The 16,956-nt window shown below is 36.6% G+C and overlaps 1 protein-coding gene across 1 annotated transcript in view; it reads left to right on the top strand.

The window, feature by feature from the left end:
- Positions 1 to 5,973: 5,973 nt before the first annotated feature.
- The window catches only part of LOC306946187 (vitellogenin-1), a gene marked incomplete at both ends in the record, with an annotated part of 41,375 nt that continues 30,392 nt past the window's right edge, over positions 5,974 to 16,956 (top strand). The window contains 10 exons of the mRNA XM_079535160.1: positions 5,974 to 6,013; positions 6,272 to 6,292; positions 6,508 to 6,659; positions 9,103 to 9,354; positions 11,508 to 11,669; positions 12,374 to 12,525; positions 14,834 to 14,984; positions 15,074 to 15,231; positions 15,339 to 15,504; positions 16,587 to 16,709. Of these exons, the coding sequence (XP_079391286.1) occupies positions 5,974 to 6,013; positions 6,272 to 6,292; positions 6,508 to 6,659; positions 9,103 to 9,354; positions 11,508 to 11,669; positions 12,374 to 12,525; positions 14,834 to 14,984; positions 15,074 to 15,231; positions 15,339 to 15,504; positions 16,587 to 16,709 (1,377 nt within the window). The remainder of the gene's footprint in view (positions 6,014 to 6,271; positions 6,293 to 6,507; positions 6,660 to 9,102; positions 9,355 to 11,507; positions 11,670 to 12,373; positions 12,526 to 14,833; positions 14,985 to 15,073; positions 15,232 to 15,338; positions 15,505 to 16,586; positions 16,710 to 16,956) is intronic.

Genomic DNA, 16,956 nt, shown 5'->3' with positions numbered 1-16,956 from the left:
CATATTTGTAAGAAATTTTCTGCAGGAATGGTAAAAATGCAATTGTTTAAGAGCATAAGGCACCAGCCAGCTAAAAATGGCAGACCCAAATCAGTGACAGGATCCCACATCTCCTGGATGTAGGATCTTGTTCAGTTTTCATTGTTTATATTGGAAAGAAGAATTGAATTCTTCAGTCTTGTCCAAGGTGTGTCTAAGTGTTGGTTCATCCCCTTGATATAGGCTGGTTTGTTTAGCAATAGGGATGTTTATAGGAAATAGGTAAACAGTACTTTTGAGGGTCCATACTTGCTTGATAAGGAGATCAGAACATCAGTGTTCCATTTAGTGTTTTAACAGCCTTCTACAGAAAACAGAATTATGATTAATATATGCTATACAGGGAATAATAATATAGCAACTTTTCTTTCAAAGTAATAAACCATATGGTGCTCATTTTATTACTGAATTAACTTTCTCATTAACTTAAATTCAAAACTATATTGTTATTGTTTGTATATTTAGACCCTTTGTAAGGATAGACTCTGTAATCTTCGGGAGTCAGTCACCAATCAAATACTGGTAGGTGATTTTGCTCTGTGTTTTTCGGTTTTTTTTTCAATGTGAGACCAAAGCCAATGCCTGTTATTTGAACTGGCAAAGTGTTATCTGCTCCTTCCTTGGGAACAATACACTGCTTATCTTATCTGACCCATGACCTAATGTCACAGTGACCCTGTGCTTTGAACCTATGGTATCACATTCCTATATTCTGTACAGAGACTAAGTTCTTATTGAGTTTCCTCCTGACATCATAAACTTACCTGACACTCTTAACACTAGAAAATGATGATCCAGATCCATCATATTCTTGTAGCAGCCCTGTGGTATGTGGGAATATGTCACTAATGTGCAGGTCTGAAAAACAGAAAAATAGTCATCATTACACCTAAGAACATTTCCCCTTTACTTTTTTTCCTAAATAATTATGTACATATGGGGTAGAATCACAAAGTAAGTAATAATTTTCAGAATTCACTATGTACTGGTACAGCTCTTGAAAATAATAAACCCACTTCCTTTCTTGTAGCAGCCCTAATATAATTGGCTTGGTTTAAAGAAACAGAATGGCTTGATATTTTCTTCTTCCTAAGACTCCCAAAAATGCCTCAGGTCATATGCTTCGGAGAACAGAAGAGGTTCCTCATAAAAGATTGCAGAGGATAACGGGCCTTTTTCTGAAGTGACAATCTGTCTATGGCTCACAGAACTTCCTGCAAAAGAGTTGCTGCAAGTCACTGCTAGGCCAGGTTAAGCTCCATCTTCCTGCAATCCACCCTAAGGAACACAGGATAGTCTGGGTCTCCCTTACCTAGTAGTGACCTTTTATATAGACAGTACATTGAAGTAAAGATTCCAGAGGTACTTTTTCCCTCTGGAAAAGGTATTTGTCATGGTTGCTCTAACCAAGCACAATTGCAATCAGTACCTCAGCCTATAGGAGAACACTCATTGCAGTGCACAGAGATCTCTGGTGTTCAGTTTATGCAGTCACCATTTCATGCCTCAAATGACTGAGGTGAAGACATGATGAGGCTAAATTTCAGGGCTACCCGATTTCTCATTTGTACCAATGCCATGGAAGGTAATCATTGTGTGACCGTGAAATCTAAATTAGGGTTAAGATAAACTTGGAGAAGTTATCTTCTACTGCAATAGAATTACATAGCAAACACCAGTCCTCAGATATGCTGTGACTCAAATCTCAGATGACAAGTGGTCTGACATTTAATGCTACTGAATGACTTAGGAAATGGTATATACAGAAAGGGAGGGAAAGAATCCTGTAGCCACTTTATCAGTATGCAGTTGTTAAGCCAATGATGATAGCAATGACAGTGGGCTGTTAGGCTTCAGAATCTGTTTTCTGTGTTTGAATGAAAATAAAACCTTTTGAACATCTTAGTTAAACTATGTTGTATTAAAACAGTTTGTTTTCAGGTTGAGAACACCATAGTTTGATTCCACGCTTCCTCTTTTTCTCACTTTCATTCTTTGTTGTGTAAATGACAGGTAAATCCAGGCTAGACATGAAGAACCATTCCTGAGTTGTGCATTTCAATGAACTGACAAGTTCATTGAAATGCACAAAAGCATAGCTTGGGTCTAACAGCATATATTAATGAAAAAATTGTACATAAAAAATAATTTACAGATTTTTTTATAGATCTAGATCCACTGCATCTTTAAAACTCCAACAACTAGACAAAATACAAATAGCATTTCTGCTTCTCATTTTGCAAACATCATCTCTGATTCCCAAAGTTATCACTCCACTGGTGGTGTGCCAGCATCAAACTGGGATAACAGCAGGGAATTAGGCCTGTTGGTTTCTTTCTGGTAAAAGTCATGGAAGTTAAAAAAAAAAAAAAAAAAAAAACTCACACAAAAAAACACCAACAAAAAAAATAAAGCACCTTTTAAAGCAAGGTAGTGTAATAAAATCCCTTTGTGAAAGTACTTGAATCAGCATATGGCAATTTAGCCCAGCCCAGAACACATTCTTATTCATTAGACACTGTCCAAAGTCTCCAGAGAGAATATCAAGCATTATCTTGGAGGCTATGCGACAGTAGCAAATCCTGAATATTATGAAAAAGTAAAATAAAATCAAGGAATGAATGTTAAATTTGAAAGAGGTGGGAATTTTTTTTCATATTTTATGTAAGATTTCTTCATGTGTAGAAATGAGAGAAACTGAGGAGTAAAAATCACTTAGCTTAGCAACTGATTATGTCTATTTTAACCTGCTATGGTTGCTTGGGAGCTGTTTTGCTAATCCCTGCTTTGTCAGTAGGTTATATATTAGCAGGATGGAAATGGCATGTCTGCACCATAATTCAGCTACATGAATACAGAACAAGGAGAGAGCAGAGCTATCGGCAGCAGTACAACAGCAGATAATAAGACTCTGTTATCCAAGCAGAATGTGTTATGTAAAGACAATTGCAGTGTAGAAGCAATAGCTCTAATCAGGTTAATTAGGCTGTATTCATGTTTCATTTCTGGTGCAAGTGCCCTGTAAATTCAAAGCAGCCTACATCATCTTATTGCAGCCCACCTCATCTTATTGCAGCCCTCATACAGACATCATGCTCTGTCTAATGCTCGGTGTTGTATACATTTTCTTTAAAAAAAATAAATAAATAAAAATCACAAGATATTTCCCTTCACTCTTTGAGAATTTATTTTCTTCATTGTTTATAGCTAAAAAATAAAATGCAGGTTTTGTATAAAGCATGTGACCATATTAAAGTTTCTTCCTCTTTAGCTAAATTAGACACAGAATTTGCTTGTGGGAGGCCAGCTTAATGGCATTTTATTTATTTATTTATTTATTATTTCATTTCTCACTATCACAATATGTGGAACGTGTAATAAAACATATTGGCTTTAAAAAGTGTGGCTCTCACCTTTCCTCCTTTGATCCTTTTTCTTGAAGTGATAGATGGCCTCTTTATTCTTTCAGAACCAGCTGGAAGGTTGTGTCTCCTTTTGAAAAAGGATTAGAGCCCAGTGCTGTGACCCTCGGATGATGCTAGCTGTGTCTTCTCCACTTACTGAATTTATTAGGTTGTCCCCTTAAAGTAATAATGGACACAACAATTTTGAGTCCATTTTCTCCTAACCCTAAGTACTAAAAGGTAGGTAGAAAGGGGCTATTCAAAAGGAAGAAGACATTGCAGATATAAACACAGTAGCCTGCACAATATTATTTTAGCTAACTGTCTGGCAATCGGGTGTCTACATGCTGATTGCAAGCTTAGTCTCCTTCAATAGCTTCCATTAAAAGAAATGTGGTATTTTCAGTATCCATCTAGAACAAATCTATTCAAGTTATATCTTAATTAAAAAGCTTTTTATTAAAAAACTGAAAAATGTTATAGCTCCATATTAAATGTACGCTTGTCCCTGAGTCATTATTTCAATATGGTGTTAATAAAATCAGATTAATAGCCTCCTTTACATCATTTCTTTGCTTTATAATGTGCCAGCCCAGTGCTGCGCAGGGGCCAAGCAGCAGTGCGGTGGGTAGCACTGAGAAGCAGGACAGCGAGGCAGGAAGCAGGACATGCTGCCACTGACAACACTGCAATGCTGTGCTGCATTTCCTTCCAGCAGCATGGCTGGTTCTAAGGCATTTCTGACTAGGTTTGATGGTGCATTTATGTCAGCCAAGATATGCTGATGGATTTCATAGGGCCTGCAAGCACTGTGCATCTCACTGTTTCTCACCCACTGAGAATCAAGGCTGTTAGTTAGTACCCTGAAGGAAAATATAGTGGAAAAGCCATCTGCATTTAATTTTTCACCATCCAAACCCACAGAGAACAAATGCACCAATTATTAATCTCTGGTAACAGTTCATATGTTTATCATATATTTTTCAATATTTTATTAGACACACATTCCATTCCATGGAAGACCTGACTACTCATCCAGATAGATGTCGTTCCCCTCATGGAAGAGAACTGCTGCACAGAAACTCTCAGGATTTTTGGAGGTATGGATAGCAAAGACCCCAGTTGAGGCAGCCCTCATTCCACTGATGACTGCTCCCACCAGCAGGTTCTGGCCAATCAGGAGCCCAGTGCAGCCCTGTCACCTTCCACCATAAACCCAGCTCAGGTGTGCTGGCACTGCAGTAATGAACTGCATTATTCCTTAATCAGGTGGAATCACTCCAAATAAATGAAGTAATTCTGTTAAGAGACTGTTGGATGGGGCCCATGGTAAGTGTATTCTCAGGTCTTGATGGTGGAAGCCTCAGGATCTGAGCTCTGATTTCACCCTTCTCCTTTCTGATAAATAGCAACAACAAAGAAAGCCTTGCTCTCTTCCTGGAGGATAGAGTTTAGCTGCCTGCAATGTGCATTGCTGGTACAGATATTATACTTTTCACAGCCTCGAGAAAATACCAGATACACATTTCTGAACTATCCTTCCTGCCCTCTTCAATAGCCCCTTGCATCCAGGTGGGCTATGTGTGATATTTAATTTATCATTTGAGCAAAAGACAAGCTTAAATTCCAAGTAAATGTTAAGCATTTAAAAGCAATATGTATAACTGAAGTCAGAGAGTGAACTTGCTCCTGAATTAGTTTTGCTAAGGATTGGTCTAAATATTAGAAGTGGGAAATTCTGGGTGCGTTTTCCCCAGCAGCAAAAGCCCCCTGAGAAGTCTCTGAGAAGAGTGTGAGGCTTCCACCTTCCTGAGATCCTTCTGGAACTGTAACTGCTGTTTTATTGCTTTATTTTCACAAATGCAGAAATTAATTTCTCTCCTGTTGTCACAGAACATTCTTTGACCAGTACTGGCTGCTTTGACCAGTAGCCAGAAACTAATGTGGAGATCACGCTTCCCAAGTGTGGGCAGGAAGAAATGCATGCAAAGAGAACCCTGAAGAAAAGCATGGAAAGACTTCTCATTGCACTGACTATGAGGTTAGGGCTATCTCAATCTTAAGTATGTAAAATCAATTACAAATTCTCTAAAAGCAGAGTTGTGATGTGGCAAAGCAATGAGTATTTGCAAAGCTGTGATTTTGACTTGCTAGCAAGCCAGAATTATTAGGACAAAAAAGATACAACTAGAGAAAAGCTCAGTTAATTGTGTTATTACTAAGGTACTAATATTATTTAAGTTTATATTTTAATGATAGTTTTACTGTATGGCTACACATACGGAAACTGAAAAAAAGTAGAAAGCAAGATATTTCAAAAGCAAAATTTCTATTTCACATAGAAAGTTGAAATCATGGGGTGATTTGAAGTTGTCAGCATCTACGCCCTCAGAAATGTTTACTTTTTGATTGATCAGTACCCATTCTAAAATGCATTTATTTGTCAAACCAACATGCCAAAAGGGACATGTGATAGCACATGCCTTTATAAAAGGGAAATCAGCATGTTCAATTCTACTTTATCCCCACCATGAGGGGCTTAATATTAGCCCTGGTTTTAACCCTGGTGGGTAAGTAACTGATCTGTTTTAATAAACTTTATATGATAGTTTCAGGAGACTGTTTCAGAATCTCAGTATAATTTGCTTACAGAAGTTATTTAGTAAAAGATACTTTGGGGTACGTGTTGAACTGCAAGTGAAGTTAATTGGAAAGACTTATGCCATATGCACAAGATGATATACAGCCTTTTATACTAAAATACATTAACATTTGGGATTATTTTTGCTTTGTCATTTATTGCTTCTTTTTCCTTCCTTCTCTTTCAGGGAGCCAGCATCTTAATTACCGTAAGTAATTTTCGTATCAGCCACTATAATTATAATGAGTGAAATTCAAAATAGAATCTGAAAAGTATATCAATGTTTAATACAATTTTACAGCAGCTAATTTTCTTCAGGTGCAATATAAAAATGAACGAATTTATCATTTTTGTTCTACATATTCTAATACAGGTATTTTAATATGTTCTCTATAATGTTTTATGAAAAACATTTCTTTGCAGAACCTGATTTTGGTGAAAATAAGGTTTATATATACAATCATGAAAGCATGCTTCTCAGTGGAATTCCAGAGAAAGGACTTGCAAGAGCTGGAATAAGGATAAGAAGTAAAGTGGAAATTAGTGGTATTGGACCAAAACTTTGTCTTATTAGGGTAAGAAAATTTATTCAATTTGAAAGGTAGAATTCTCTTGATACCAGTTTGTTCAGTTTTTTTAAGCTTTTGGGAAGTAATTAAGTTTCATCATATGTTGTGCTTACTCAGGCAGAATGTAACTAACACTACTGTTTTTTTAATCAGTGCTCTAAATTCTATTTGCACTTTGCCAGGTAATTCTCAGCTCAAGCCATCCTTGGGCTTGAAGGATTTCTTCTGCTTTGTGGCTAGGGAGACAATGGAATGTAATTTGAAATGCACAATAATTTGTTATTGGATCAATCCAATTGTTCCAAACTGTACAACCTAGGATTATTTAATCAACTGATTTCATAGCCAGCAAACGAAAGGCAATAAAACATACGACAGTAGCTGGATGTGATTCAATATTTAGCATAATTAATGTAATCTGGTGGCTTCTTTTTCTGCAGGGTCCCAGATGACATCCTTTGTCATCCTCAATTGTATATTTTTATTGCATGCTGAGTAATTACTAAGAGTTCTGATTATGTGAAAAATGTTTTTGCCTTTAACAGAAGCCTATATGCGTTTCTAATGAATATATTGAAAAGCACCCCTCAATTGCTTTACACAAACTCAGTCTTCTATGCATGTGGAAGAAAAATGATCTTTTTAAAAGCTTTTATTTGGCAAATTGAAAAAATGCAGATTAAAAAGACTGGTGAATGTCTGATAAATGCCTGTAAATTCTGTAGCCTTTCAGCCTGCATTAGCCTTCTGAGACTAGGTATTTCTATAAGTTCAAATTATAATAGAGCTAGACAGGACACATTGCTTTTCCATGACCTTTGCAAATGGCTGGATTTTTTTTTTTTTTTTTTTTTTTTCAAAAAACACAAGGAAATAAAAGTCACAAATCTGTACTGGTGAGTAGAAAAGATTGTCCTTGCCACAGCGGGGACAGAATTTTTATCTTTGCCCCCTGTCCTCCATCATGCCTGTTAAAATGATTCTCAAAATGCTGAGTCTTCTCCCAAAATTGACTCCTGCTCCCTAAAACCTTTCAACAATGCTTCACCTGCCCTAGTAAACTTTTGAAACAAAAATATTTGTTTCAAATCTGAATACTTTTGGGGAAGAAAAGGAAAAAAAATCAAAAGATTTTGGGGCAAGTTCTAAGTGAAAGGTAACAATATATTTTATTCTCTTCTGCTCCCAGAGAAGTTTACTTTGCTGCTGTTATATTTAAATTAGACTGTTAGGAGGGACAGTTCAGGGAATTAATTTTTCATCTTTAGCCTACTAGTTCTCATTTAGCCCAAGTAAAAAGCTGTGGTACCTGGTCCCAGCTGACAATTTTTTCATCACAAACGCACAAGTAAGAATTGCCAGCTGTGTTCAAAACCAAGTAGACAGCATAAGGCCTGCTTGGGCCCTGAGGGCTGGGAAAAACTACCTTGCACTGACCCTGCAGAGCAGTCCCAAATCTGCCCGAATGCAATATGCCAGAAGCATGTCCAAGAGGCAACATGAGGGATTTACTCCATAACAGCCTCCTCTGTAAGCTTCAGTTACTGGATTTGGCAGTGATCTCCACCAACAATAACAAAAATAAATATGAAAGTGCAGTCTCCAGTGACTTACTGTATGAAGATTTAGTTTGTGTGGCTTTCTGAGAAATTAATCCATGGCTTGCATCACATTGCCTGCCTAAGGTGTCAGAGAAAAGTCTCTTTAAATTGTCAAAACATATAGGAGGGAAGGGTCCTCTGAGACACTAAGCTAAACATGCCCTGTTCCCACAGGGCAGAAATCATTTGAGTTATGCACAGTTTAGTACAGCTTTCTACTTGCCTGGATGTGCCGCAGGTTGAGGCTAGAGCATGAAGTGTGGAGCAGGGATGGGGCCAGTGCCTGAGCCTTCGTCTCTGCATTTGTCACTGCAAAACATGTAAGGAAGGAAAATTTTTGTAATCTGCTCTCCACTGCTCTAATTATGACTATCTGGCTGGCCCACCAGCCATGTTGTTACTAGTTTCTGACTGCTGTCTGTGCTCTGTGACCCCACCGAGAGAGATGACAGAGTTCACAACAGAAGTTAATGATGCTTTATGCAACATTAACTTTTTCCTGCAATTTCCTGCAGATCTTCTGTACTACTTTGAGTAGGAACCTGCTTGTCTGGCTTATTTCTTCATACAAGTTGACCTTTGGCAATATGGATTATCTCTGCAAAAAAGTAGAGTGTCATGAATTTGGAAATTTAACAGTTATTTAACTTACACTCTTCTACATCCTTTTAAATATGGAAATATGTATGTTTATATCAGTTACTCTAATGACAACCTCAGGTTTTCCATTTGTAGAGCCTTTATGTTATTTAAAAGTGTATTTTTGAAGCAAGTAAAACTTCAGCTGCTTACATGGATTGGCAAAAAAACTCAATGAAAAATGAACTATATTTACCCTTTTGTTCTAGATTCACTCAATTGAAGCAGCAGAGTACAATGGCATCTGGCCTACAAGCTCATTCTCTCGATCACTCAAACTGACTCAGGCACTGACAGGGCAACTTAGTAATCCCATCAAGTTTGAGTATAGCAATGGCCACATTGGAAACCTTATGGCTCCTGATTCTGTCTCGGATGATGGTCTGAACATCTACAGAGGGATTCTCAATATGCTGGAGCTCAGTATGAAGAAGATGCAGCATTCATACAGTTTACAGGAGGTGAGAATTTTGTCTTAGCCATTGTGATTGCTGTATGAATAGATAAAATACCAGATTCTTCAATTTTATTTTCTAAATTCAGGGGTAAACTTCTGTAAGAGGAAACATCTAAGCTTAGGTAATCAGCATTAGGTTATTCTCATGGAACAGTATTTGATGAGATGGAGCTGTAGCTAAACAGGACAACAGAAGAGCAGATTTTTAATCTGCTTGATGAAAGTATTTCAGTAAATGCATTTGCAGCATTAGAATATTAGAAAATCTATCTTGTGATTCCGGAAGTTTATTACTTTGAAAGCTGAAGCATACATAAAATTTGAATACAGTATTAAACATACAATGCAAAATTCAAGCTAAAATAACAGTTATTTGACTTTTTAACCAATCATATATACTTTAATCTCTTCTAGCTCCTCTATTAGGAGGAAAACAGTATACGCACTATGATATTACTATAATAGCTTTGAAAGCTTCAGTTAGTACACTGTTGGAATTTCCACTCTTTTTCAGGTTTTTATATCTTAGTCAAGGTAAACCATCTGATATTGCTGTTCACTATAAAAATTGCAATGTGTTTAGTTTTTCTAAAACCATATTTACATTGATTAGACTTCATGTGATTCAGCGATGAGCAGAAAGCTTGAAATTACTATCCTCTCATGTTGTCCTTATTGAAAATGCAGACTAGAATAGCTAACTTTTTAAAAAATGTATCTTCGTATGGATAGAGTTTTTTTTCTGGAAAATGAGGTACATGACTTAATATCTTCACAAGTCTTGTTGCACATTAAAAAAATGAGTCATTATGTTGCATATTCTGCAGTGCTATTTTCCCATATCTAGTTTTACATCTTCATTATTTTTAATTTGAGTAGCAGTACGTCCTTCTCTCATAGCTGAACAGTATATGTGAGTTCACTTCCTAAAATAGTTTCCAAATGTTCTTTGTTTTTCTTGAACAGCAAGTGGTTAATGAGCATTGGCACCCTCACTTGACAATCTCAAGTCACACTGGAAAGGAAGAGAAACATTATTAGTCCCTAAATATAAGTTGCAGACTGGTTTAAAGGACTACACTGGACAATTCCACTTCACAGCCTACAGTGTGTAGGGCAAATGTACCTGTGCTGCCCTAGAAGTCCTGTAATACATGAGTCTTAATTCATCTCACCAAGATCTGTGGGCTGCACTTCTCGTTAAAAGTTATATCTCTCTACTTCAGCTTACAGTCTGCAGAGAAACCCCACACTTGTTTTTGCAGAGCTCAAGCCTTTCGGAAAGATTGACTCTGTGTCCTAGCCTTTCCTAAAGCCACTTGTTTTTCAGGAATGTTGCTAAATTAAAGATAGAGTGGGTATGTCTTGCCTTGCAACCGGCACGTGACCATTTTGCTGTTCTGACATAGCCCTGAGCCGCTCTCTGGAGTCCCTAAGTTATCAATAACAATAAAAAAATCATGAAAATAACCCTTCCTTCTAAAATGCAATCAAATATTTTCCTCTCCAAAACCTCTGCTCTGACTGAGGTGATTTAAGAGCTCTTATAAATATATATGCTTGAAATATTATTGAAAGTCTGAACTAAAAGTGCAAACTCAAGAAAATCTACAATCAAATCTCTGCTATCCTGAAATTCTTTTTAATTCTTGCTCTTCATATTGTGACAGATGATCTGATATTCCAAGGCCTGTTCCATAGGCATTTATAAACTGTCTATAAAAGCAAATTTTAAGGGAAGAATGTCATCTCTATCTTTAAAATACTTTGCTGTTGAGATTTTTATTCCGAATGATCACATTATTCTGACACTTTTTATTAATATTCCTCAAATCATATTTCATAATCAACGGCTCTAACTGGAAATTGCTACCTATCTTTTCTGAGGCTCCAAATCTCATCTCAGGAAAACTCTCATGTGTTTTAGTTCTCTCAAGGAAGTCCTGATTTGGCTTACTGGAAACGTGCGCATATAAAAAAAGAAATGAAATTATAGGTCATCCCAATTTTTCTTCTGGAACCTACAATGCATAAAAAAAGTATGCATTTCTATTAGGAATTGTGAAAATTCTGAGTTAAGCAAGAGAGTTTGTGTGAGGAATTGGTGGAACTTTGTGAAAGGGTAAACTTCTCTGATCACAATCTTATTTTTGACAGGCTGGGATCGGAGGTATTTGTAATACAACATATGCAATTCAGGAAAACAAGAAAGCAAACCTAGTCTATGTGACCAAATCCAAGGATCTGAACAGTTGTGAAGAGAAAGTCCAAGTGGTCATAGGTTCAGCATACACTCAGCCATGTCAGACCTGTCAGCAGGTAACTTAGACCGGTATTTTGTTTACGTATTTTATATTTTTATACAGAGGGCAATTTGACATCTGCTTTCTAATACCTAGACTGAGAGAAGATATCAGATCTGTTCCATCTAGTAACTGACTTTTTTTCAGTACGAAAATGAAATCCACAAGGCAGCAGAGGTCCATGCTACAGATTTTTGTGTACTATCGGCATAATTCAACTGAGTTCAGCCGGCTGGCTTGGAAGCCATTAATTATCAGCATGAGTTAATTTACCTCTTCTGTTAGGGGGAAAAAAAAAAACAAAAACAACTAAGCATAGTGTACAGTTTCTACTATTCAAGATAGGTACTTCTGTACCTTATTATAATTCTCTCTTTGTAAGAAATGTAAGAAATTGCGTAGCTTTTTCCACTGCTCTGCTCAGAAAATATGTCTCTTTCCCAAGGGAATAGTGACTGACTTACATTTGGGAAAGGAAAGAAAGCAGCTAACACTTCTTAGTGGTAAAAATGAATGATCCAGGCAGTGTGCCTGACCTCTCCCATGGAAGTATGCAGGCACTGAGTTGTCACCGAGCAAAACAGCAGTGGAAACTAAGTGGGTTGAAATGGGTGATGATGTAATAGCTTCTAGGCATACAATTTAGAAGGTAAATGACTTTCTATATTCTTTATCGTTTTTGATGTTGTTTTGTTTGTTCTTTGTTTGTTTGTTATAAAGAGAAACAAGAATTCCCGGGCAACTGCTACGTATAATTACAAAATTAAATACACTCGTAATGAAGCTGTAATCACACAAGCTAATGTCGAGGAAATCCACCAGTTTGCACCTTTCAATGAGATTACAGGAGGAAATGCTATGATAGAAGCAAGGTATTGTATATATACCTTTAATTCAGTAGCTAACTCAGCATCTCAGTAATCTGGTCAAACTCCATAACTGAAATAAAACCTTTACTTCTATGTCCTATTGTTTGCCAATATTTAATTACATGAAACCCCGAACAGTTCATAAAAACAACCTTCACTCTTCGTTGTAAATCTGAAACATGCACATCACTATCCAGATTTTGTTAGCTAAACTTGGCAGAGTTTGACTATTTTATTTCTCAGGGATATTTGATTTATGTCATAAAAGCCAAAACAAATGTAATTCCATCTGAAAAACTGTGAACTAATATATTTGTAGTAAAATACTTTGAAAGACAGTTATTCACTGAAACAGAGTTCCCTAGAAAATAATAATGCAGTAAGAGACCCTGGAGACTAGTTCACAAGAAAGCTAGATAGGACTTTGGATTCTGAAATACTTCTTAAGTACTGTGGCAGCTTGCAAAATTTTCATCAAAAATATTTATTGATAGGAAATTGTATTTTATTGCAAAAAGATTGAGAACATGAAATGTAATATGTATTTGCTTTTCCACAGCAAATTTTGTATAGTTTTTGAACAGGTTTGAGGAAAAATGAGAAAAATTTTGTTGTCTGAAATTGAAACCTCTGCTAATTTTTAGCTCAAGGCCCTAGATTCTCGATGTTTGATTTTATTGATTTAAGTTCATTCTGTAAGCCTGCATAGACTGTCATCCTATTCTTCTTCAGGTACTGAACCCCCAGAAAGGGTAGTACCTTTACTCTTCTACCTTTTGTCTGGCTTTCTTGTACTGCCTACCAGAAAGAGCCAAATATAAGGTAGCTCAGACAATATCGATTTGTCACGTAGGTTTTCAAAAGTCAATTTTGGAATGCACTCTGTTTAAAATAAGTAAAGAGAGAAATAATTAGTCGAGCATCAAGGATTTAAAATGCTTGGAGCTGATTTTTTTGCCCACTTCAGCAGAAGACTCTTCAGCACCATTTTAAGCCCATCTTTAGTATTCATTTGCTCTTTCCTTCAGTGTCTGACATTTTCCCATCTATTCTATGAAGATGTATCTCTTCCCAAAACAGTGAAGATCAAGACATAACAGATTCATCAAGCTTTTGAAGGGGGAGTTAATTCTGTCAATATGTACCTGACATTGTGCTTTCTAATCCAAATGCCCATTTAGCAATATTGTGTAAATTTCAAGAGAGAAAAAAATATCTGCTGATTCTGTAGTGATTTCTATTCAAATTCTAGTGGCTTGTCTGCAAAATGGTTCTCTAATATTTTCGACAGCAGTTCTCTGTAATCCATATGGCAGGAGTGGATAGAAATGATACAGAAGAACATTGTAGAGATTCTAAAATAAACAAGATAAATTTCTAGAGATTTTTAAATACTGCATAGTACAAAAATATTGCTTTTGGAATATTTTCAGTTGTTAAATACAAATGCTTAACATCATTATTGTGTCCTAAATGACCTATTTTAAACATAATTGGTGTGATAGGACACAAGTATTTAGTTGAAAATTCAGCACAGATAGGAACTGTTTACAAAGATATTCTCTCATCAGAATTATTCTTAATTAAGGAAAAATTTATGGTTGTCTGAAAAATTTCCAGAAACTTGGTTATTTCTCTAAAAAGTAATCCTGAATGCATCTGGCTCTCCTCAAGTAGGAAATCCAATTAGAAACTTCATGAGAACCTTTTATCTTCTGTGATCTCCAGGGCATTCAACTTTCCAGGCAAAGTGAAGAGAGAATTGGAAGAGTGCAAATAAAAAGACTAATATTTCTTCTTGTATCCATTTTTAATTTGTTTTGAAGTTTCTAGGAAGCACAGATATGTGAAAATTTTTATGAACTTCTTAAAAGGTTTGAATTGAATTATAATTAGAGAAAATCTTTCTCATCTGTCATTTTAATCTATTTACTCATTAAGCCTCAACACACAATTCTTATGATCTTGTTCAGGCCACAGCTTCTCACCTCACACATTTTCCTCCAATTCTCAGGCCATGTTATTCCCTAAGGAAGGCAAAAGCTGGCACTGATCTGAGCCCTGTTGAGTAAGAGCACACTTTCTCAGAGAAGTTTTGAGCACTTTATACTAATTCATCAGCTTGTAAATAACTTTACCCCTCAATAATATAACCATTCTGGAAAAAAGAAAAAAAGAAAAAAAAAGAAAAAAGAAAAAAAAAAAAAAAAGAAACAGCTGCATGGCAGTGCTGAGAGGCAGAAACAATGTGTTCTTTAGGATTGCTACTCAACATCTTCAGAGGTTATCTCTCCGGTTTCCTCTATTTCAGGCAGAAACTTGTATTGATTGACGTGCAAAAGCAAGTGGCAGAAGTTCCACCAAAAGAATTCCAGAAACGTGGATCACTTCAGTACCAGTTTGGCAGTGAATTGCTTCAGCTTCCTGTCCACTTATTCAAAATACAAGATGTTGGAAGCCAGGTAAAGCTTAGCCACAGGGAGAATTTTGGCTGGAGAGTCAGTAAATGTGGGAAAAAATTTAAGTTTAATGCAGTTGAATCTTCCCGTAGATAGAGGAAAGCCTGCAAGATTTAGTAGAGACTACATATGAACAGCTTCCCAGTGATGCACCAGCAAAAGCCCTCAAGCTTATGCACCTCTTCCGTGCTGCAAATGAGGAGAATTATGAGTCGATATGGAAACAATTCTCAAGTCGGCCAGCGTACAGGTACAAAGAATAAAAGTGGTTATTCTTCTGCTGGGAAAGTTTGTTGGAGGCCATCTGGAATGATTGTGTTCAAATGTAAATCTGGAAAATTGCTTTTCCCATTCCAGGCGCTACATTTTGGATTTACTTCCTGCAGCAGGCAGTCACCGTTCACTGAGATTCTTGAGGCATAAAATGGAAAGGCAAGAGCTCACCAACTGGGAAATGGCTCAGACAGTGCTTATGGCTTTCCACTCAAGCTCACCTACTCAAGACGTGGTGGAAGAAGCTACAGTAGGATTCTTTAAGCACTCTCAAATCACACTGATTTTAGCATCTGCTATATTTATTCCTTTGACAAGATTGCAAGGGCTTTGAAAATAGAAAGGTTTTGTATCCTCTAGTGAGGTTGAAAGGAGTTCATTTCCTGAGTGTCTGAGGAGAAGGAGAATGCAAATCAAGAGGGCAAAAATTAATCCAGGATAAAACAGAAAAGAGAGTAAAATATTTTCCAGTGACAGAGGTTGTTGTTGTTGTAAGCTGATTTCTAGTCTTCATTTGTTCAAATGTGCTTTGTATTTACATCAGATTGGATCTCTCATGGAGTGTTTACAAAGACTAGGGAGTAAGAAATACATATTTGTCATAAACATGGATTTGTCCTAACTGACCTAGCAGGATGAATATAAATCAGAGCAGATCTATGGAAGTCAAGGGAATTATGCCAATATAGAGCCCACATCAGAGAAGTCTTGTCATTTTTCCAATTTTTCCCTGTTCTGCCATGTCTAATTCTGCCCTCAAATGCAGGTTTTTATCTCTGTCTAAGCTAGGTAAAGACCGTGATTCTCAGTGTAGACTTTTGCCTGCTGAAAAGCTGTGACATCCTGCACATAGCTGTGTGGTAATGCTATGCTTTATCACTCAAAGAGGTAGTATGTTGTTGCATCCTGCCATCTCCATGATTTAAATGAAATTTTCATGGTAGCCCAAACTACTAAGGTCCATCCACAATTGATCGCAATGTTTGTAGCTATTGATGAGGCTTACGTAGATACATCTACGAAGAACATTTTTCTGACTAATGTGTGCCCAGTTAATAATCCACTCATTTCATAACTGGCTGATTTTATCCCTTTGGATTATAGCCCATTCCAATTTTATATTTAAAACACTGTAAAAGAAACAGATCTGCCTTTCAGAAGTTACTTGGAATTACCTTGCAACTGCATTGTCAAACGTAACACTATTCACTAATTGACTATAAATTCATAGATATGGAAATCTAAAAACACTCGTCTTGTATTTGGAAGAAAGAGTTTCTGATGTTGTTACTCTTCACTATTGGTGGTAACAAACTATTAATTTATCCCCAGCTCATTGTGAAAAAATATTGTCCACGCTCAAGTAGTGTACTCGGAAAGGTTTGCCACCTCAGCTATGCATCACTGTGCCACAAACAGTGCTCTTCATCAGACTCCTGCTCTGAATGTCTCCAGGTAACCGGATTTTTATGTATCATTTAAAAGAAAAATTAAGCCTTGAGTACTTTCTTCCTTATTCAGAAATCTTATTTCACTTCAGTGCAGTGTTTCCTTGGGGGAAAAGAACCCCAGTTGGTTAAATACAGCATTTTTATCTTTAGATTAACACACGAAAGAGAGTGAGAAGCAGCAGCATATAATTCATGGCACTTTCTGAGTATCTCTGCCTTATTGCTGACTATTAATGAAGTCCCACAGCACC

The sequence above is a fragment of the Tetrao urogallus genome, assembly GCF_951394365.1.
Source record: "Tetrao urogallus genome assembly, chromosome: 5".
NCBI classification, from domain to species: Eukaryota; Metazoa; Chordata; class Aves; order Galliformes; family Phasianidae; genus Tetrao; species Tetrao urogallus.
This window is presented reverse-complemented; position numbering and strand designations above follow the sequence as displayed.